At 39.5% G+C, this 24,014-nt stretch overlaps 1 protein-coding gene across 3 annotated transcripts in view; it reads left to right on the top strand.

Moving 5' to 3' along the window:
- Positions 1-24,014, top strand: part of LIN28B (lin-28 homolog B) — a gene marked incomplete at both ends in the record, with an annotated part of 87,939 nt that overhangs the window by 33,156 nt on the left and 30,769 nt on the right. For all 3 annotated transcript variants that reach the window (XM_082481243.1, XM_082481241.1, XM_082481242.1), the window contains one exon: positions 14,723-14,907. In XM_082481243.1, coding sequence (XP_082337369.1) covers positions 14,723-14,907 — 185 coding nt within the window. The remainder of the gene's footprint in view (positions 1-14,722; positions 14,908-24,014) is intronic.

Below are 24,014 nucleotides of genomic sequence, written 5' to 3'. Positions count from 1 at the left end.
TTGGTTTTTTCCCTATGTCTCTGCCCACAAGCACATTTTGCTCTGGAGCAGAATGTTTACTGAGCCTACCTGGTCCTGTAGACCATGTTACTTATCTGTATCTTGGAAGAGGCTGCTGTTTGTCTGTCATAACTGTCCTGTGCAAGTTTTTCCCTGAGGTGTGGAAGGTGAACTCTGAGTATGCTTCAGGCTCATGGTGTCCAGTCTCCTGACCGGCCGTGATTGTGTGGCGGTGCCGGCTGGGTATATTGCTGCGCAGCCTGCCAAGTCTTCATGCACTATGTTATGCAGTCTCATATCCACACTTGGATAATCGTTGTGTTCTCTGACCCTGAAAAGGTGGTACAAAAGCTTTGTCATCTTCTCCCTGCTCATAAAGTGGTGATCAGCTTCTGGAATTAGTGGACTACTTTGTGGATACAGCCATCAGTAGTGCATTTTTCGAACCTTTAGAATACCAAACAAGCAGATTTATCAGGTTAAATTTGTCAGCATTGCAAACAGAAATGCAAGAGCTCTGCCACAGAACATTTTCTTAGACTGTGCCTGTCTAATTAGAGACATATTTATTGCGTTATCCAAAATTGCTGGAACTTTTTTTCTGGAGGAGATCTTAGCCTCTCTTGGGTATCAATACCTTCTTTGTCCTTCAGTCAATGAAATTCTTATCTACTTATCTATTTATGCCTTTAATCCTACATGTGTTTTATAAGAGAAAACGAGACTCTCTATTGTTCATGTTCCCATCTGGCTGAGGTACAGGTCTGCTCCCCATCTCATCCCTGTGCCCTCCCTGTACAACCTCAGGGCTCTCAGGCCTTTTCTATCATGGCAGGAGGGGCCTGTGCAATACAAATCTGCATTTCCTCCCTACTAATGTATGGAGCCTGGATGACTCCTGACAACTAATAGGTCCTGCTCGTCTACTTTCTTATCTGTAGCGGTTTTGAGTCTCCACCTGAAGGTGGAGGTAGTTTTTGACTGAGTAAGCAAAATCTGACTCAGCTTAAAAAGTGAGCATGTTCTCCAGCTACCCAAGCCGGTGGAAACAGAAAACTGCCTACTCGGTGTTCTCACCATTGGTACATATATCTCCTCTAATTCTATGTTACAGTACTTTTAGGGGTCTAGTAAGGTGGAACATGAGCAGCCTTTGAGGTGGGACTGCCGCTCGTTTTGTTGGCAGCCTGCTTGCTACTGTGTTTTTGCGAAGTGGTGTGGTATTTTTGGGATTACAGAGGCCAGTAGTAACAAATATTCTCTGAGGATTCACTGTGTTCCTACTCAAGGTTTTCAAGTTATTTCATGTAACAATTTCATCTACCATCTTCCAAAACCACATTTACCAAAAGCTGAGTCATTCCCACACGCAGACAGTATTTCAGTTTTTCCTGGGCCTCTTCTCCCGATTCTGCTCGCTTGCTCTCCCAACAGGTGATCTCCGTGGAAGATGCTGGTGCAAGAATTGCTGGGCACATGCATCCTGTGTAGGTAGTGCCTGGATTAAAAAAGCCTTTGTGGTTAAATACTGCAACATACCTGTTGCCCTGTAGCATAATGTGTACAAGAGGCGTTTGCAGAACTCAAGTTACTGGCAAGTAATTTTTTTCTGTTAGCAAGAGCTTTCTAGCTAACCTTTTATTTCTACTTTGTAATGGACACCTTGTGTGGCCTGGTGTTTTATTTGGCCTCTGTTTGATTTATCTATTCGATCAAGCTAGGTTATGGAGTTGGCTTTATATTACGTGTGGATTTGCATGTGCACACGTGCACTTACACATAAGCTGTGATAAGGGAAAACTAAGTTTGTACAGTCAAGGAGGGAAAAACTTAAAATACTGAAGCTGAAGTTGCACAACTGCAGGTTGAACACGTTTTTATTTCTCTCATTCTGATTTGTACTTACTTGATTTTATGATCACCTACTACTCCCCCCCACCCCGCAACATAATGTGTTATGCTTTCAGCTATAAATGGCTGCATCTTACATAGTTGCCAGAAAATAAATGTTGGTGTGAATATAGTCACAACATATGTTACTGAAAGGAGTGGAAATAAAGAAATAATACACAAAATTTATTTGTTTCTTGCATCATAGTTACTATGTGATGTACTTCTGATTTTAGCCTTTGGAGTTTTCTCTTTCAAACAGTCAAATAAAAACAGAGCCTGGAATTTGTTTACTTCTAGTATTAAAAGCAAGCAGCTCAGGGAGCAGGCAACTTTTATTTGACCTGTAAAGTAGTAATATAGATGGTAGAAATTTCAGGCTGTATTGTTTATTGTGAGTTTCAGGTTTTTGGAGGTACCGAGTTGTTGGTGTGAGGAGGGTTGACAGCTTTTACTGATGTTAGGCAGTCTGTGAGAGCAGACCATTGCATTAATACAGCAAAAAGACTGAGTGGAAACATAAATATGTTGTAGTGAAAAGGCTTCCATTTTTATGCAGTTCTGGTTTTGGTTTGTTTTTTTTTTTTTTTTCTCCCGTGTGGAGTATAATGTTATGAGGAGGAAAAGTCTTTGGCCAGAACCAAGAGGAATAAAATCATTATGTAGAGACCTGTTTTAATGTTGTTATAGTTTGGTACAATTGAAATAAACTTCAGGTTAAGAAAACGTAACTACTGGTCTTGCGATACCTTGGCCTGGAAAGGGTATTTGGAAGAGAAGATATTTCACTCACTGTTCATTCTCCCTTCATCAGGCAGGACCTGTACCCCTGACAGGCAGTGGAAACCAGTGCATGCCACGTATGCCACCAGTGTCCTATGAAAGAAGGATGGGGGAGAGTCTACAGCTCAAATCACATGGTATTGAATCATAGAGTGGTTTAGGTTGGAAAGGACCTTGAAGATCATCGAGTTCCGACCCCCCCTGCCATAGGCAGGGACACCTCTCACTAGACCAGGTTGCCTTGAACACCTCCAGGTATGGGGCCTCAAAAACCTCTCTGGGCAACCTGTTCCAGAAAGGGTATTACTAGGTGATGCAGCTAAACCATAAATATGTGTTTGTAAGGATTTCTACTGTGGAATGTTTGCCTTCTAACTGCATCAGACCTAGTCACCTGCTTGCATTTCATAATGAGATGTGTCTGGCATGTCTGAGATGTAACCAACCCACAAAAGCAAACAAATTCAGAGTTAACAGACTGATACTTCTGGGTCTGTTCTCCCCCATGAGTGTTGATGGGAGCTGTGTCAGCAAATTGTAAGAGGAAGGACTTGTCCTTAAGGAACCCCTTTGCGTCTTCCTGCTGCAGCTGGTCTGACCCTCTTTGAGGAGGCCTCGGAAAACATTTATGTTCTTTGGCAGAGAATGCTAAAATTAGGGCATAAAAATGACAGATTCAATATTGGAGTCTTAAATATTATTTTAAGTAGTCTTGTGTTGTGTAATCTGAGCAGAAGCCAACATTACTGCCATTTGATTAATGCAGTTGTATGTGTGATATTCCAGTTTCACAATTACTTCCTCAATAAATATGATCATAACTATAGTAATAAGATACTATTTTAAAAGTAAATTTTTTCAAACATTTCTGAATACCTTCCCAATACCTATGCTAATAAATCTAAATAGTTTATCTTTTATAGTTAAAATCTTTTGTCCTCTTCCGTAAAAATCACTTTATTCTCCCTTCTATTTACTTTAGAAGGGTCTTGTCTTAAATGCTGTTTTCTCATTTGTATCACTGTAAATTCAGAGGTGTTTCAATGAAACACCGGATGTGTCCTTTGTAAAAGAATATAGCTTATGCTTTGATAACAGAAGTGGCTCTGAACCAACTATTTCTGTCAGCTTTTAAAATGTAGCTGTTTAGAGAACTAGTTCACAGTAAAATTACAAATTAAATACTCTCCCAAATAATAATTTAAAGGTGTTGCTAAGTTCAAGTTACTTTTTGAATCATTAACACTATCTCCTTCTACTGCTGTGTATTTCTAAAAATAATTTAATTTGAAGTCACCCACTCATTTCCTGCTATGTCCAGACTGTGTTAGACATTTATTACTAGTCTCTCTGCTCTCTAGTACCTTAACTGGCATGTATTTAGATGATCTTCACTCCCTTCCCTCCAAAAAAAAAAAAAAGTGATAAAGGTTTGAAATATAAAATAACCTTGTGCTCATTCTTCCTCCAAGATAAAAGTATTCTTTTATTTAAATATCTGCATATCTAATCAATATCTATAATTCTGATGAAATTGTATCTAATCAAGATAGAGCTGACCATAAATTGGTAGAACTGATGGGATACTAGATTAAAAAATGAAAAAACTAGTAAATGTATAATCCACTTTACAAGAATAGCTAAGGAGGATTAACCATAACAAAAAAAAAAAAAAAAGAAATACTAGAGAACTTGAATTATAAGTCAGGAATTGTTACTACAGTATAAATGTGGCTGTTTGATTTTGCTTTTATAGTAAAGGAAAAAGTGTTTGGTTTTTACAGTATAATGTTGTGAAAATAACTACAACTTAAAAATAAACCAGGCCAAATAAAAAGTTCAGCCTATTTATCACTTCTTTGCTTTAGGAGCAATAACATTTGAATCCCACCTATTTTGTCAGATATTCTTGTATTAGTTTTGTGTGCATGGTGACTTTGATTTTAGTAAACAAATATTCTAATGAGTATTTCGTTTTTGTTTCAATTCTCTATTGGCATTTAAAATAAATAGTAAATGCATGTTCTGATCTCCAAATGATGTAGCAGCGTTGGTGTATTGCCTGTTGATAAACTGTGCCTTGTATCATTTGTGCAGGACCTTGCACAGTGCAACATGAGTCCTTGGTGGGAACCAATGACACCTATACCATAAAAGTAAAAACAATATTTGCCCAAAAACTTGATAATAGTTCAAGAGACATTCCTGTTTACAAGATAGTGGATTTTTATCTTGGGATTGCTTAGGGCATAGTTACTCCCAGTTGGCTAAATATCATCCGTGCTCTTTTACTCCCTTGCTCCCTGGCTTGCAGTAGCTTTCAAACAGACAGCTTTCTTCTTTCTGAAGAATTAGAAGAGGTCATTGAAGCATGGAGGGGTTTTGCACTAATGCAGTTGACAGTAGTTTTCAGAAAACACCCTCCACAGCAGGGACCTTGGATTTCTGAGGTGAGGACCCATGAGGTTGCAGTAATAGCGCTGCACTGGGCTGGCAGGCTCTGTCTTTCAGCCCAGGGTGTGGGAGAGATGGTGGTGGTGGTGTAAGGACAGTTCTTCAGGCTCCAGTCTATAGGTAGCTAGGACCAACCAGAGGAGAAGGAGAAAGGCAAGGACGTAGTGGCAGGGGTGGACTCCTAGCACAGTTCAAGTCAGGACAGGGCTGTAAACCCTCGTTCTGCTTCTGGTTCTTGAGCTGCTCCTGTGTCTTCACAGCGTGGGAAGAGAGGGGAGTTGGCTCTTCTGCGGCTTTGAGAACCTGTAGCCACTGTAACTGTCAGCCACTTATTTTCCACAGATCAGTTTTAGCTTGAATTGTCAGTCAGGCCATTGCCCCAGCCTATTCATTGCAGGCTACCACCACCCCTGGTTTTTCGGCATGGTCCAGCTATCCTCTCTTACCTCCATCCGTCCCACGCCACAGTCCTACTTCAACTTACTGGTCACAAGTAAGATCCTTTCTGTCCTGGGTATGTATTGGCCTGTATCTGCCAACACAATCCAGCTCCCTCTTCCCAACCTGCTGTTCCCCTGTTGTTCTGCAGCATTGTTGGTAGCTACCTGTTACACTAGGCTTCAGGAAGAAAGCAGCAGGTGGATATAATCAGGATGTATTTTGCCATGAGGACAGGTTGAGCTGAACTGTCTTAACAGGTTCGGGACTCCCTCTGTACTGCTGACTTGCTGAATCAAATGCCTCTTTTCAGTGTCAGTCTGTGGCTCCGGTAGTTGCCCACAGTGTTAACCATTCCTCTACTGGCGAGACATGGACTACTTGATTTTCTCATGTAAAGCTGGCATGCAAAGAGGTGGATGAACCACTTTCTCAGTATTTTCCTGGTACTATTTTTTGCTCCTGGTATCCAATTTAAAGGTTAAAGACAGCTTCCCAGAGATGGATGTTAAGGGTCTGCAGTAAGAAAACATGACTCTCTCTCAGGTGACTTTTATGCAGGGGAAGGGAGAGGCGCATGTGCAGAGAGAGATCCTGCTACACCTGAATTAGCAGAGCACAATTTGTCCCTAAGTCTCTTGGGACGGTAGAAGGCAGTGAGGGAGGTGGATAGGAAAGCTTTATATAGCTAAAAGATTTCCTGGCATAGGGGATTGTCATTCACATGCATGGGGGTGTATAGAGGAGCACAGAAACAAAGCTTATAGATGTTGTAGGGCAAGTGTGGAAAATAAAGGTGCTGCAGTTGTTTCTGAAAACATGGTTAACGACACCAGAAAGGTGTAGTAAATCTGGAGGAAATTGTGGTTTAGTTTTAGGTGAAAATAACTCTATCATTGAGTCTGTGCTTTCTACGGAGCGTGTTTCAGTACTTGAAAAGTGTGTGGGTTGTACATTGCACCTTCCTGTGCTCTTGCGCTTTCACCTGTGTTTGTGGGACAATCTACATTGAAATCAGCTGATTTTTAGATTTGTTATGGGAGAACTGTGTTCTAGTATATGCAGTCTGTTTTTCAGAATGAGTGAATCATAGCCATACTGTGTTCTGTCCTCACCGTTAAACTCATGGCACAGATGCCAGAGAGGAGAGAGCTCAGCCACATCCATTGTGCAGGTTTCAGTGCATTGATATCCCTTGTGGAAGAAATGAGAGAACAGGACTTGGTGGCATTCATGCATTTTCCGGTGGCCACACTTTTTTTTTCCTCTTTCCTCTTTTTTCTTTTTCTTTTTTTTTTTGTTTGTTTGCCAGAAGAGGGGGTGAGGGGTAAAGGCCTAGGACTCTGTGTGGCACCTTTTTCCAGGTAATAGAAGAAGAGCTACAAGAACAGCTTGTTTTGACCTCTTCCTGGGAGGTTTGTTTTTTTAACAGAAAGCACGCTTAAAAAGTACTCCACCTAGGTGAACACTACAAAAGTACAAAGCTCACTGTTGTCATGAATTTTTCACTGGAAGAGGCACACTATGCCCACAGCCTAGCCATGCTGGTTTTCTCCCCGTTGGGAATTTTTGCACTGAACAAGTCACTAAAATGAATTGAATGCCAAGGTGCCTTGGAGAACCTGTTCATCTACACCTCAGGCCCTTGTCTCGTGAAAGAAGAAAAAAGGAAAAAAAAAATTGCCTCATCCCAATGAAAATAGAAAGAGGATAATCTTCCATATTTAATGATTGCATAAAAAGTCATATCCATTTGTTCCCAATTTTTGTAGAAAGATCCTTCGGGTTTCTGCAAAACTGCCTTACAGCAGGCAAGAGTGTTTGTAACAGAAAATGGGTCAGTTTCAGCTGCATGAAGTGACTGCACTCACCTGAGGGTGGAACAGCTTCTTGGCGAGTGAAGGAAGGGAAGGGTTTCCATCCTGGGGGGATCTGTGGGGTTCCCAAAGGCAATGTGGTCAGCCAGTAGCGAGGGAGCACTTGTGAGGAGGGAACTTGGAGGTGTTTGACCATTGGGAGAGGAGAAGATGATGTTTCTCGTTGGGTGGACTTCAGAGGGTATTATAAACTGTCTGGGATTAACAGCATGGTTTCAGGAGATCACTGAAGCAATGTAAGTTGGCACGGTGCTGCACAGGACAGCCTTACCTACCATGGCTGCACAGTTGCATGGCTTCTTTTGAGGTGTGCTGGTGGTTTTTTAACTCTGTATCGAACTGATTCAGGGGGCACAAACATAGCAGAAAACCTGACATTACCAAGAAGAAGTAAACGGTTTTCTTCCTGAGTCAGCGTGAGACTGAGGTGGGGGAAGAGGAACCGTCCCTTTGAATTGACTGAACTGAGTCCTAAAACTCTGTCTCATGCCTAGCACGACGGATGAGAAAATACTTAAACTAAGAAATGGTAGAAGAGGTTGGCTTGATTTTTCAAGCCTGGTATCAAAGCACAGAAGAAGGAAAATTGGGTAAATGAGAATTGCACGTGCAGCAGACACAAACGATCTATGCAAACGAGCAAAGAGCAAAAACTGGTAGTAGGAAGACTAGCTGTGTAGGTGCTACACTATCAAAAAAATATACTTACTATCGTGAGAAAAGAGGGTGAGGTCAGGGAAGAAAAGCAAGTAAGATGTTGTCGTGGTTTAGGCATGTTTATTATCCAGTCTCTTTTCATTAGTATACAAAACTAGAACAGCTGGTGCTGAACATGTAACCAGATATAGAGGCAGCAGAAACATGGTCAAATAGCATTCATGGCCTGAACACAAATACTGAAAATTATGCAGAAAATTAGTAAGGTGTTGTGAATGAAGTGGCACCTTGTAAGGAAACAAATAGTAGCACGAACACAGTAGAATCTCTTTGGTCAAAATCACTTTGGGAAGGAGCTGTGAAAGACTTGTAGACCTCTGGCTTAGGATTTATATACACACAGTGTTATAACAATATTATGAGAGAGGAATACTAGTAGGAACAGTAACATTATAGGTAGGCCAGATCTATATTTAAGCACAAATGATATTATAATGATGTGATCTTTCTGTACATGACAGTCAATAGTTTTCTTACTGAAAGACTAATTCAGAATAGAAGTTGTGTTATTTTTGGACTTGGAAGGAATTGCTGACCTTATAGAAAACTTGATTGTTTAAAAAATGAAGGCAAAACGTGAACTGGGTTAATTTGGTTTAAGTTAAATGGAATGATGAAAAGTCAATAACATTTTTCTTAAGGCAAACATTTGTTAAATTAAGAAAAGTAGTTAGAGAACATAGGTGAGCTGAAGTACTGGATTCTTTAATGGAGAAACGGTTCAACTTGAATCCCAAGTAAAGAAAAAGGAGAATTGTGAGAAATTACCTAATCCTTCTAGCAGAGAACCTTCTGGGAGGGATATTGGTAGAGAAAAGGTAATGAGAATGAGAAGAAAGGAGTACATTATCAAAGGAAGTCACTTCATGTTGTGGTGGAACAAGAGCTGCAAGTATTAAGTTAAGTTAGGATTTACTTCAGTAAATTAAACATAAGTTCCTAAGAGTTAAAGCAGTTAGTAAAAGTTTCTTTAGACATAAATAAATTGAGAAAGAAGAAATTCTTCTGTTGTATAGGGAGGATGGTTTTGAATTAGAGCCTTTTGTTCAAAAGCTAAATAAATACCTTTGCACACTTCTCAGTAAGAAGAGTAACAGTGTGGGGACAGCGACAGGATGATGAATGGAAACAAGGTTATGAACATGACTAAGGTTGAGGTGGAAATTCAAAACAGAAACAAATTCCAAGTAAATAAGGATGTGAATTTGCAGTGTATTAGCTGCGTTGCGGTAAATGCCTACATACCTGTTCTTTCCCTACTGTAAAGTAACTTGCAATAACTCACCCTATCTAATAAACATTGTATTCATGTAGTGTACATGTCTCTTCATTGCCTAAGAGCCAAAGTGCAAATAGGTGAGAAATAAAGTGGTTTATAACTTTATTTTTAAAGTAAAATTAATTTATATTATGTTGACCTTTAAAAAATATTTGTAATACTGTAGATTTTTCTTTTTTACATAAAATATTAAGGAACAGATTCTGATCTCAGAAGTTTCTGTTTCCACTGTGTATGCCCAGGAGCTTGTTGAACCTTTCTTTGAACATATTTAGCTCACTGGAAAAACAAAAATCTATCCCTGTTTCCTCTTCCTCTTATCCTCCCCCACCTTTTTAAACTTGGTTTGTTTCCTGTCAAATTAGTGAGTTAAATTGACTTATGGGGAGGACCGAGAAGTGCCTGATTTGGTGCAAGATAAGCCTCCAGGAGCAGGAAAAAGCCCCTGAGGTCAGCATGAGCGATGGCAAGTTGTCCTGCGGGTGCCTGGCCTTCAAATTCTGTGCTATTAAAGCAGAGCTATGTGTTGCTCTCAGAGGGGCTGTTGTGCAGTGTAGTGGATATTTGTTTGTTTTAGCATTCTGCCTGTAAAAATACATGATCTTCCCAAACCTCCTAAAAGGAACTTTTTGCAAACAACGAAAGTCCTTGCAGCAGGACTTGTATCATGCAACTGATATTATTCTGCAGCGCTTCCCCTAACATTTGCAGTGTACAGCAGTTAAATTCTGGTTTTGACCTAATGCATGTAAGAGCACTAGTATAGATCCAGTGTAAATTGTTTAACTTCTGTGTCCTCTTACTTTGTACTCTTGCTTTACTCAAAGATTGCTGGCTCTTGACGAAACTGTGCTAGGTTGTTTTGGAGAGAATTTCTTACGATCTTCAGTGTGGTTGGGCTTCAGGATATGCCTTCCTTCGTGTCTGGATTTAATTGTAGATAATTTTGGAGGGAAAAACGTTTTCTTACTTTGGGAAACCCGGCATACTGCTGGCATCTGGTCATTGTACTGAGCGATCAATCAATCACTAGATAAAAAGGGGCAGAAATGAGAGATACAGAAAACAAACGACCCCAAGCGGAATGCCACCGAATAACCGAATGACTTCTCCCCCTCCCCCAAAGAGTTTAATATTTGCAACAGCAGTTGTTCACAGCCCTGACTAGAAATGGCAACGCTTGTCAGGAGGTGCTCACTGGGACCCTGTTCTCCCTTCCCTCCCCACACATTAATAAAAGTAATGCACGTGTATTGGAGGCGATTGGGCCCCTGTAATGAGCCTTAATTCCAAACTTCCTTTCTTTTGTAGAACCTGGTGAGAATTGTAAGCACTCCCTGACACTGCCAAGGAAACAGTACTTTTCTTTGGGACCATCTTGCTAATACAGTTTATATTTGTTATGTTTTGATTTTTGTTTCATAGTAAGAAATGAGTTCCAAGAAGTCATGATCATACATTTTTCCACTCTTATTTTTGTTGTTGCTCGTACTCTGATGAAATTGCCAGCATTTTGGACCAAGCCATTGCTTGTGACAGGGAGGCGTGACACTTTACATTATAGGCTAAAATACCAAGAACTAATAGGCTACCTATGAAAAAAATAGAAATGGTACTGTCGAGTTAAAAAAGAAAAAACCTCTAGTCTGAAATCACTGTATCGACTGCTGGTAAAAGTAACAGCAAAGTCTGACAGCTGAAAGAGAGAGAAAGGAGGAAAAGCATGTTGCTTTTAAGTTTTTTCCCTTTGTTCCTTGGCGGTGTGCCCATACACCCCATTCAGGGCTCTAGAAATGGTTCACTGACTTGAAACTCTGGCTGCTTTTAATTGTGTGGGGTTTATTTGTTTAAGTAATGTGAGGAAAATACTGAGCTAGGTCTCTCAACATTAAATTGCCAACTTTACAGTCATTTTTTTTGTCCAACTCTTTAGGCAAGTTAAGAGGTATTCAGGTTTTAGATTTGTCTTGCTGGTTTCCAAATGCCATTTTTTCTACTATGGCTTTGAATTGTTATTGCACCCTCAGAGAATCTCACCATGAGCTGGCTGATGGCATAGTAGTATACACAATAAGTCAGACGGCACCAAATCCATCTCTAACATTGAAAAGCTGTTGAGGTGTGTTCAAGGAGAGCACTGTGCAAGTCATTTAGAGTGGTTTTTTTTCAACATTTTCTTTTGTTAAAAGTGCTTGAAAAAACAAACATGCAAAAAAATGTACACTTGCATAATATGTCATTTATGAAAGCACAGTTGTTCCATTACTTTGGCTTTTAAATATATTAAAAATCTCTCTTGTAAATATAGTGCTTTGTTTGGAAATAAAAGTTCTGTTGCTAAAAGTGAAATGAGAAAAAAAAACATTTTTGAGTACTAATAATGCCCTGTTTTAGGTTGCATTTTAAATATGTACTTTTTTTGAAGTAAAGCAGAAGACAATGTTATATACATATCAGAAGTAAACCTTTTGGCATTTGTTTTATAAGTGAAACTCAGAAAGGAAAAATGTGCAAGTCTTGCTGAGACATAACTATGTCTTCATTAAGTTATAATTAAACAAAAAGACAAAAGCATCCATGCCGTGTTGAGTATTACTGAGAGATGAGGGCTTATGTTTATCTGCTTGAGATTCTGCTTGTGATTAGCACCCATCTGTGTTGTCATGATTGTCTAGTTTGGGAATATTTAACAATAAATTTTAGTTTTGGACGAAATACATGTAAAGTTCTTTCCTATTAACAAGATTTTCCCTGGTGGCTGCTGAAGACTGAAGAGGTGAGGATGCACCTAGGGATGGATTCATGCCACAGGCAGAGTCTGCTGTTTCAGTTGATAAGTGGTGGTGTCTTCTTTAGGCATATTCTGAACTTGGGTGTTTCTTCATTGTGATGAAGATCCCTTTACTCCTATGCAGACATTTCAAAGTGAAGGGTTTGAAATAATACTGCCTTCCTGGGTGGTTTGTTTCATTGGTTTATGTAGAATTACTGTCTTCCAGTTGTATTAGTGAGAAAATTTCTGTATTTCCTTTGTCATACCGTATATTTTCATTTCAAAAACCAGCCAAATTTATGATTTGGGGAACAGATATTATATATTTCTTCTTTCATGTGTGACCCCTCACCATACCGCCTTCCCCTCCTTTTTAAATAGCGCTCAACTTCTCACCTAGAAAGTCAACTATTTGTCTCGTTCTTCACATTGTTATGACATTTGGTAGAAGATCCATGTGTCCTAGAGCTGCACAACTGGATAAGCAAAAACAGCCTTTGTCCTAACCAGTGGAGTGGCATTCTTGCTTACTTTTGACTCCTGGAAAAACTATAAGCAACTAAGTCCATCAGTCAAACTGGTTTTGGTAGTGTCTTGTTGCGCTATGAGTGGTTGCTGCTGAGTAGACTGTGAGAACTCAGCTGATCTGGTACTTGGCGTTTATGGAAGCAAAGCTGTATGTCCTTTCACATAGTTTCATTAAAATACATTTTCACAATTATTTTATAATTTTTAACTTAGTCTATTAGTGCTGTGGGAAACGGACTTTGCAGTGGTGTCCCTCTTTAGAAAGACAGGGTGAAGTTAAGCGACACAGTCTTCCCAAGGTACCAGCTGCAGAACCAGGAACTGAAATCCTGTTTTCCAGTCTCACTGGCTCCAGATTAAGATATCTGAATCACAGAAAAGTCTAGGTTGGAAGGGACCTCTTCAGATCATCTGGTCCAACCTTTTGCTGAAAGTAGGGCCTTGGGTAAGGTTATTCAGTGCCTTGTTAAGCTGAGTCTTGGCTATTTCCAGCAAAGGGAATGATACTACTTCTCTGGGCCTCTCTGTTTAATTCTTCTCATAGTGAGCAACTTCTCCTTATGTCTGGATGGAGTTTCCTCTGAAGCAGCTCGGGCCTGTTGCCTCCTGTCCTGTTCTCTATGCATCCTTGTTAAGAGACCAGCTCCCTCTTTGTGTATGAACTATGAACTCTGTAGGTGTCAGTTCTCGTGCTCTGCTAAAATAGTGTCTTGGTGCTGCAGACCTCCCATACCCATAACATGAATACAGGATTGCCATCTGACTTGAACACATTCCCTAGTTGCACCTGTGGGGTAGTAGATGCCCTGCTTGGCTGTTTTTGAGATGTGACTGAGCTGAATGGCACATACAATTCCTTTCTTGACTCCATGGTTTGGCCAGGTAAATGCTAGAGAGTGGAGTAAGAATCAGTCAGGATACGGTTTTCTCTTTGCTGTGAAGAGTTCATGAGCAAAGGAAAAAAACGTGTTTTGTAACTCTCCTGCAAAAGCTACAAGTGTTTGGAAATTGACAGATTTTATAATATTATCTGAGTCAAATTAATCTCATTCATGTAATGTGTAACTTCTAAAATAAACATTTAGTATAACCAGTGTGTTATCATTTTATCTTCCCCCCCCTAAAAAAAATTGTCTCACTTAACTTGATGATGATTTTATTTGAGTTTGATTCATCAGATTTGTCCTCAGATGTAGCCTTGCGATTGTATGTAATTTATTAGGATTTGAGATGAAAATTTTCATTGCATCAAAATCAGTGGTAAGCTCCTGTTGACTTCAGCTTATCCAAGATTTTGCTGCTACAGTGTAATACCAAAAGATTTATCAGTATTTATTTCACTTGCCACGATGATAATTATTTCCTTTTCTGTGAATGAAAATACAAATCCATACCTAAATCATGCTAACTAGATAAGATTCTTGGGCTAGTGAACAGAAATTTAGCAGCTCACCAAGTATATTTGAATTGCCCATTCCAGTGGACTTTGTTCAGAGTGCCTTCCTCCTGCCTCTCGTGTTCGTTGTATCTGTGATTCATTTTCAGAGCAGCAGAGCCATGTCCTAGATATAAGGAATACGAATTATGATAATTCTGATCATAAACTAATTAGCTCTGAAGTGAATGTTTGCTCTCTTTCCGTTTTGTTAAAAAAGCCTTTTCAGTTCCCGATGCCTGTTAGACAGGGGTTTTAAGAATACAGCATTTTCTCTGCTTCTTACATCTATAGCATATATCACAGAAAAGGAAAATGTTATTTCAGTTTTGCTGATACTGAAAATAGCTTCTTGTGGCTTGTTTAGTGTTTTCAGTGTATCCAAGACTATAATTTATAGTATCATCTGCTATAGCTCATGCAGAGGAACCTGTTATTTAACCTGTATGTATTCTAGGATAGTAGACAGGATACTTTGTCCTGTTGATTATGAATGTAAATATTGTTTTTAAGGCAATGGTAACCAAGAGTATTTTTCCTATTTACAGAGCAAGCTTTACATGGAAGGATTTAGAAGCCTAAAAGAAGGAGAACCAGTGGAATTTACTTTTAAGAAATCTTCCAAAGGCCTTGAATCAATACGGGTAACAGGCCCTGGTGGGAGCCCCTGTTTAGGAAGTGAAAGACGACCCAAAGGGAAGACAGTACAAAAAAGAAAACCAAAGGGAGATAGGTAATTACCTTACTTTGCTATTCCCCCCTACTTTTTTCTTTGCAAGTTTTTATTGAAATTGTGTTTTCAGCATTTATTCATTTGTGAAAGGAAACCCTTCTATGTAAATTTGGCTTTTACATGTGGCCTAGTAATTTGATTAAACTTACTGAGCTGTATCTATACAACTACATAAATCACCCACTTGACTGGCTTCACTTGAGAAGGTTTTATTGAATTAGAGGGAGCCTGCAAAGGAATGTAATATTATTTTGAAAATATTGCTATTAGACTGAGAGGAGAGGTCAGTCTGAGTACAGGTGAAATAACGTCATGTTTAGGTGAGAATTGTTCATGCTAAAGAGTCTATTGTGTGCAGTGGGGTTTTAAACTGTGCATCACTAGTTTTATACAGAAGAAAGTATGGGTCAGGGTTGTGATGTACATAATTTGATTAATTACATTTTTACTTAGTGAACAGAGTATAAAGTCTTCCCAAAGGTTTTAATGCCTGGTGGTCTGAAGAACTGTTGTAATAACGTTTTACAAATTCCAGGTTAGTTTCAAGAGCTGCACTTCTTCATACACAAGTGCAGCAGTCTGACTTGCACTGTTTTACTTTGCTTTCTGCCTCTGATGGCTTGAAGAAGTTCTGTAATCCTATGAAGCCACCTGCACCTAGTTTCCTGAGGACAGCCTTTCTGTCCAAGCTCTTGTATAGTTGAATCTCCCATTTTTCCTGATGGCGTTGCCCAGCCCCATAGCTGTAATGGCTGAGATCAAGGGGAATATATAGTTTGTGAAGGATCCTAGTAAGAACATCCACACAGCCAAGTTTTGCCTGCAGTATTTGAGGTATGGCATGACTGAGAGGTGGCTCTCTTCCATTCTGAAGCAGAGTAGCTTGGGAAAGAGGGCGTCACCTGGAAAGGCAGTGTAGCCCAGCTTTGAGAAACTGGGGATCAGAAGCCTTTGCTGGCTACAGATGAACTCCGCTTGTCCCAACCTCTGTTAAAAGGCTTCTTTTTTTCTTGTTTCCTTCTCTTTTTTCTTTTTCTTTTTTTTTTAATTTAGGACTGGAGACAACATGATAGTTGTCCCTCTTTCACCTTCTTTGTAAAAGCTAAAGGCCATGAACAAAATTTATTGCTGCTGTAACAGATCAGAGTCCATAACCACAACAAGGAGAGACTTTGTAAGATGGACAAAGGTTTCTTTTTGATTGCTCACCATATCTGGCCTTTCAGAGTTGTGGTGCATGCAATGACTGTAAAAAATCTTTTTTTCCTTTTTTTTTTTTTCCTTTTTTTTTTTTTTTCCTTTTTTTTTTTTTTTTGAGCTAGGCTTCCAATATAGTTCTTATTTAAACCATTGGTTTTCCATGGACTGTAATTACTAATCTGTTTAGGGTATTAGGATTACCATTGTTATTGATGTTTCATACTATGGCAGCAAATAAAGGCCACAGTCATGCAGTTATGATACTGTTGTCCTGTTTGTTGCACATGTATTATGAAGGAATATGGTCCTTGCTTCAAAAACCTTGAAATTCAAATGGACAGGTTGTAAGTAAACAAGGAAAAACTACATATTTAAGGAGACGGGGATTTGAACAAATGTAGATATCTATAGTGCACAGTATAGTCGATGCAGAGGAAGCAGTACTTTCAGAACACAATTCATTCTAGGGAAGCATCTAAAATACAGGGGGTGAATCTTGCCTTGTGGCTTTTTCTCTTCAGGGACTACAAAAGGAGCCTAGCTCCAATGTACTTCCCTTACAAGTGTCTAAAGTTAGGTGAAGTGAATCTTTCAATGACGTTTTTTCATAGCTAAAGCATAGAAAAAATTGGAACAGATATACCCTGAAAAACAGTACAGAGGGGTGATCCATGAGAGAATGTACACTTTCATGTTCACTTGCCTTAAAAAAACCCCACATAATTAAATTGAATTAATTTGAATATGAAAACGTGGGCAAAAACCCACTTCTGTCTCAAAATTCTTATGCTTAAGTCAGGAGACACCAAAAAGAGTCTGAAATTTGAAATGTCTGAAGTAGCATAGACACTGTCACTCAGTGAGGAGCAGTGTCTCTGCTTGAAGGAAAATTAGTTTTGATTGAACGCCTAGCCAATAGGAAGTGCATCTCCAACATGTGTAGTGGAAAATTTCTTAAAGATTGCTGTTGTACTGAGAACTGTCTCCATTTAGGAAATCTAATTCCACATTCTTGTGTTTATCTCTTTTCTATGCTATCAGTTTAACAGAGTGAGGGCCGAGCCTCACTGCATGTTTCTGAATGGATACCATTTGAATGGATTCCATGACTATTAATGGTGTAGGCGGGATTTAAGGCAGAAGTGAAGACTGACAGTTAGAGATGGCAAAGGTGAGGAAAAGCAGCAATATGTGCGGGGTTGGAAGGGGGTGGTGGAACAGGTCATAACACCTAGGTTACCAAATATTGGTGCTTTTTCATTTTTCTGTGGTGCTTCCACAATAGACTCAGAGGCTCCGTAACTTGCAGAGTGTTGCTGCTGTGGGGACCTTGCTATGATAATATTTCCCCTTCAGCGTTACTGTAGGCCACATTAACTTTATAACATGTGTGGGAAGGCTTTGTAATTGCTGTTGGTGATACTGGCCACTTTGGCATCTTTCTCAGCCGGCACGCTAGCACATGCCAGTACTAGGAAGGGAAAGTCTTTTGTGGTCCATGCGAAGTAAAGCTGTGGCTATAAGGAGCCTGCAGGCTTTAGGTTCCCAGACTTTAAGTTATTGTAATATCCATCCATCTTACGTATATTTTTTTTTCACAGTGTCTAGAGTCATCTGGGCTAGAGGGGAGGTTTCTAAATGAGACTCAGCTGGGATTTGCATCTGAGAAGTGCTGGGTTCAGAAGTGGTGTTTTATGGCAGAGATGCACAGTGGCAGCTTGTGGGGCTGATCTCTACCCAAGTAAGCCAGTGGATGGATTTGCAATGTGTTACACTGTGGCAGGTCATGGCTCCCTTCATAGGAACTCCAAACACATGCTGAACACAATGTGTTTTGCTCAGCTTTGACAGTCAGCTGACACAAAAGCATGTTGTGCTGCTCTCCAGGAATGACCGCAGGGAGCTGATGCAGAAAAGATAAAGAACTCTGAATTCACACCTTAATCACCTGCTCAGTAACTTGTAGAAATGTCTGTGAAATCTTGATTTAGAGTAGAATAATCAGAACCTAGCCTACTGTCTCAGAATAAAGCTTAGAGGAGGAAAAAGGAAGGGAAAAAATATGCCTTTTTTTTTAAAAAAAAAAAAAAAAAAAAAAGCCAAACACTCCCAGTGTTTGTATGTGACCTAAAATGAAACCCAGTAAAGGACCATTTTATCAGTTGTAATTTTTTATTTAATATTATTTTTTATAAATTTATATAGGTGGGAAAATATTCTTTAGTGCAGTGTACATTTAAATAAATTTCACCCACAGACCTTTGGCACAATATTAACAAAGAAGATGTATGATGCTCACAGGACTAGAAGCTAGAGGTATCTTTGGGACCTGGAGGTACTTTCCAGTATCTGTAAATATTCCTAGTAGAAGCTCAAAGTTGGATACTTTTTCATCAGAATGTCTGTAGTTCTGTATCTGCTCGACTTGGCACTTGCTTCATGTGGAACATTTCAAGGGGGATGGGGAGCATGACAACTTGGTTTTTTCTTTTTTTGGTTTTGAAGTATTTACTCCAAAATGGAAGCAATAAAATAAAGCAAGAAGGAAGGGACAAGGAAGAAATAATTAAGGGTATAGCTCCATCTCCCAATTCTAATTTATGACATTTCAGTCCTACGCTACCCTCTACTAACATCACGCTTGTGGTAGGGAGGCTTTCTAGCACGGGTGATCTGTATCAGTAAGTGGTTTGGATTTAAACATGTAATAAATAAGTAATGTGTTGTGAGATTTTGGGTTTTACATGAAACATTTCACTTACTTGGTTTACAGCACAGCGCTGCAAGTAAACTGAGGTAGAGAGTTGGGAGCTGCTGAATTGAGGGAGCTTAATGAAGTGTTGCCACTAAATAAATGGTGATGCTGAATTATGTTCTGGGAATATGGCTAGTGAAATAGCCATGTATTTCTCCATTGGCTAAATAGTAATGAGCACTGCAGCATCAACGAAACACTTCAAAACCATTTTTCCAATGTAGATATCCACAAAGGAGAGACAACTAGAAAAGGAGATGTTTTTGTGTTAAGATGTAATAAATTGTGTTTGTCAGTGACTCCTAGACATGACCAAAAGTGTAATTTTCAAGTGAAGAAAAACGTACTTCTAAACCACAGGTTGAAATACAGCCACTTGGGTGTGGGAAGGGGGTGCTGTAATTAAAAAATAAAATACTTCCCTGATGAACTGTCACTTTAACTTAGTTTGTGTCTGAGTCAGACAGAAAATGGATTTAATATCTGAAGACATTCTGCAGATCATCCAAAGTCAGGCTATAATAACATCTTAAAATTTGTCTTTAAAAGCTTATGATCTGCACAAACAGCCGCTGAGCAGGTGTGATACAGGTAGAAATGATGGCACGGTGGAGTGCTGCGGAAGGCATTGGAATCAAAGTTAGCAGGACAAGGAGAGCTAGTTTAGGACAGAAAAGTTACATGATACAAAGTCACTTCAAACTTGAAATTATATCAGTTCCATCTCTACTGACTGAATCACGCTCAAGTGTATAATTTAATTTTCATAGAAAAGCCTCCTACGGCTCGAAACGAGCAGATTTTTTTGTGAAGGAGACGTGAGTAATGGGGGTGGTATGGGCTGTGAAGGACAGCCCTGAACTAGTACTGAAATGGGAAAAGCTCATGAGAACTGTGCTTAGCAGAAGGATGAGGCCGAGGCGAATGGGGAAAGTCCATCAGAATCCCTTCACCCAAGAGCTGGGAGGCAAGGCCAGGCTGGTGGTCACTGCACACAGCTACGCCACAGGGACACATCCATTCCTGCCCTCAGCCAACCCCAGGGACCCGTTTTGGGCAGGTCCTTTGAAGCACCGATGCAAGACAGGGGGGCAGACATAGCAAGAGCACCCAGCCATCCAGAGAAACAGATTAAAAGTTCAGAGAGCTGTAGCCTTTGGCACAAAATGGTGTCAGCACATCACTGTCAAAGAGCTTGAATTTTCCTGTTCCACTCCAGGACTAGATCGTGTTCACAATTCTGCTGTTTTCTAAAGAGGAAGCTGGCAGACAGTAATGCAGAAGTTGCATGACTTTAACACAGATTTCTCAGAAATACAGCCTTGCAAAAGGACCTTTCTCGCGAGGGTGGTGTTGAAATTAAAAGTGAATGCCTCTTCCTCCTCCCTGACTCTCTTTCACCTGGTTTTAGATAGTAAGAATTTCTTTCTTTCCAGTTTTCATTCTTGCTTTTCCCATTTTTCAAGTGTAGGGCATTTTCTTGGCTGTTTACTTTTTCCCTTCTTCACAGTGATTCTGTTGGGTGTTTGGTTCCTCTTTCCAGTGATGTTTGAGACCCCTCTTTAGGCTTATGGACTGCAAAGACCACCTTAGTTTTGTTCTCTTACATGAAAACGGCCATGTGAAATGAGGTCCCTCTGGCCTGATATCTTCTTTCCAACAGGAGCACGTATTTAAGGAGAGACTGTAAGAAATAGGAAGGTATAGCTTTCCATCTCTGGCAGTTACTGGTTTAGGCATTTCTTCAGTATCAACACCTACTATGCAAAAGACAAATAGATAATGTGTTATGTACCTGAATTGCTGGATGCAACTTCCTCTTGGATCCTAAAGCAAAATTTGAGATTATTTGTGGCGAAGTTTATATAGTTAATAATTGGCAGACAAGACAGTAAGATAGGAAAGGGGATAAACACCATTCTGAGATGTGCTTTCTTACATGATCTTATTATTGATATTTGCTGACTGTGCCATAATAAGCCACTAGACTAGTATGCACTGCTTGTAAGAGGAGCAGCGAATGCTTCTAGATTAAAAAAAAAAAAGGAAAAGAAAAAAACGAAAAGCCTGAGAGCTTTGCATTATTCCAGTACTTTAAGAAGGTTATATCTTTGCTGGACTGCAATCATTAGGGACAAAGTTTTCCATACATGCTCTTTTTTTCAGTCTGACAACTTTTTGGAAGGTTTAGCAACAGTTCAGGTTTTTCCAAGAGTGGGATAAAACTGAGATGGCTTTATTAATAGAGTTAAAAAACTGGTAACTTTTAAAAGTAGCTGCCACTCGGTGCTGTGGATCAGAGGCTTGAAAGCTGGGTTGGAGATGGATCTCTAGGGTTAATCTTTCCTCATCTTTGTGCAGACCCATCCAGGTCTAAGTTAAAAGCCTCTGAAAAGTGTTCCTGCATATATTCATTAGACAGCACTTGTTAAAATCTCTACATCATCCATCTGTGTTAAAGGGAGCTCAGCAGCCACAGTCTTCCTGCATACCAAACACACAGTGTGCTTCCAGGACTTGCTCTGTCCAGCCTGATGGGAACAGCATCAGATCTCCATGATCATGTATTTTCTTCACCAAAAGATGAAAGGAAGGTGGCTTAAGGGAGGAAAGGCAAAACAACTGCTGCTGTTTGGTGTGTATAGTGCCCAATATCTGTAGACCATACGCTATTTGGCATGATTTCATCTCCAGCCCAGGGTGTAGCTAAACTTTAGTCTTCTGGAAATGCCAGGTGTAGTGGAGTAAGAGCAGAAGCAGGAAAGCCTCGCCTCTCAAAAGACTGCAAGGCATGGCTAGCCTAGCTTCTACCCCCATATCCAGTACACAGCATCGGCAGTTGCCTTCATCAAAAGACAATGGGTTTCTCTTCCTGCCTGTTTCTGTAGCTCAAACAGTTGGGATCCAGGATGCCAAGCCGAAGGATCAGTACTAGTATGTTGGAGCTAGATGTAGAAATGGTTACAGTGGTGCATAACAATATGTTTAATATTAGAATAAAAGATTTTGTCTTTCAGAAGACACGGAGGAAATCCCATTCCAAATTTTAAATGTAGAGAATATTGTTTAATTTACAAAGCCAAGTGCCCATAGTTAGATGCAGGCTACAAAGCTTAATTTGATCCCTTACCAGCTGTGCTGCTTCTGAGACCAAGGTCAGAGTTATTTTGGGGTACCCAGGAACACTGTAGTGTGCTGGGTGGTGACACAGTCAATTCATCGTTGCTTTGAAAGGCCATTTTCTGGCTGCACGCAATTTAACTACCAAATTCATCACAAGGCAACTTAACAGTAAGGGCTTATTTCAGATACCGTGTTGCTGATGAACTTGCACAACCATGCAATGTTTCAGTCTGCTTGCTCGGGTGCCAGCAGGAATTGGGCTTTGCAGTTAGGTGTACAAATCAACAAAACACACAAAAATATGTGCTTCCCTTCCATCAGATGTACCTTCTAATAGGGCTATTCATGTGCTTCAAGTGAATGCACATTTCTGTGCTAAAGCAAGAGGTGGGAACCTGGTGGCAGTGGTACCACTAAGTGGTATCTAAGCCTAATCTTCTTCATTGCAAGCTTGTATTGAGAACAGAGTAAAGCCTGAATAAAGTTGTCTTTGGTATCCATTTGTATGCATGTACAGTTAAGAAGAGATAGGCCCCAAATTTTTCATAGTGTTTATAATAACAAATCCAAATTTGATGCTAAAGTAAGTAGATACAATTCTGAAAATGTACAAGGAGCAGATGAAGTGAGTAGGAAGGCGTCATTTTTATGCAGCCTCATGTAGAGTAAAGCAGTCCCTGCACAGCAGATGGGTTTCATAAGTACATACAATGTTTTCTGAATGTGGAATATTTTTCTTTAATCAGAAAAGCATTTTTTCTTTAATTGGCCTCTTCCCAGACCTCATGTTGTCTGAGTATTTCACACTTTCATCCAGGGAAGAGCTCTATCTCATTCACAGTAAAGTACCAGCATATATTCAGGCCTTTACTATGGTGTACTAATATGCCTAATGGTCATACTGGACTCTTACCTGTAGTACTGATTCCCCGTATCTGAAGGAATTTAGAAGCAAGAAAGAATTGAGGACTTTGTTCAATTTAACAGAAATTATGCATAACTTTAGTAGATTGTATGTTAAAAGTATTTCAGTCAATAGTTTAGAAAACATTATTTCTGTTTCTAAAAATCTTCCTAATATAACTAGCATCTTCTACCTTAATTCAAATTTCTCTCTCACTGTTTAATTTCTTATGACTATACTAATATACTACTTTCAAGTAGACGAAAATAAACAAAATATGCATATATTTTGAGGGCCCCACTCAGTAAATACTTAAGCCTGTGCTTTGAAAGTAGTAGGGAGAAGGGCATTATTTGAAAAGATTTCCCTGATCATGGAAATTTCTTTTTAAGTCAATGTTAACCCTGACTATGGACTGTGCTGCTTTTTGCTCACATGGCACACTATAGCTATCAATGAACTGGGAACAGAACTGCTTGCAGGACGAATTGTCTTTTAAAAAGATACACACAGTCTGTGCTGTATTTTACTACAAAAAATGTTCAGTGTAAATAGTTGCACTCCAAATCCCTTTTATTTTAGGAAAATAGTTGCATTTCCTTGCTTTTCTTGATGTGTTGCACTCCAGCATCACCTAGCAAATGTACTGAAAGCATGTAATAAGTATGTAACACTAAGGAAAGATTATAATGGTGATTCCAGATGATGGAAACATTTGCCATATATCTTGGCCTGTTGAAAAAGATACCAAGAATTTCTAAGTTGGAGAAAACTGAATTATAGCATAGCTGCTAAATCAGATATTCCCAAAATGTTGCCTTTGATTTACTGCTGTTGATTAATCTGAAGCTCTTCAGAAGGAATAAAAGTTCTGGAGCCCTTTAACTTCAAATAATTAAAGTCTGTGCAGTAATATAATTCCAAATAGCTACAGCTGTTTCTTTTATTAGCTGTGGCTTCATGTTTCTGTCCTTGACACTTAAAGATCAAACCTACTTAAATATGAATCATTTAAAAATGTGAATTTACTTCAATATCTTATTTTTGTCAAGAAGCTCAGCAGCTCGTTATATAAGAGGAATGTGTCATGGAGGTAGTCATCAGCTCTGTAGTGGTGGTGTGGGT

This window comes from Vanellus vanellus (assembly GCF_965231255.1).
Source record: "Vanellus vanellus genome assembly, chromosome: 3".
NCBI lineage: Eukaryota > Metazoa > Chordata > Aves > Charadriiformes > Charadriidae > Vanellus > Vanellus vanellus.
The sequence above is the reverse complement of the archived record's forward strand: the minus strand, read 5'-3'. Positions and strand labels throughout refer to the sequence as shown.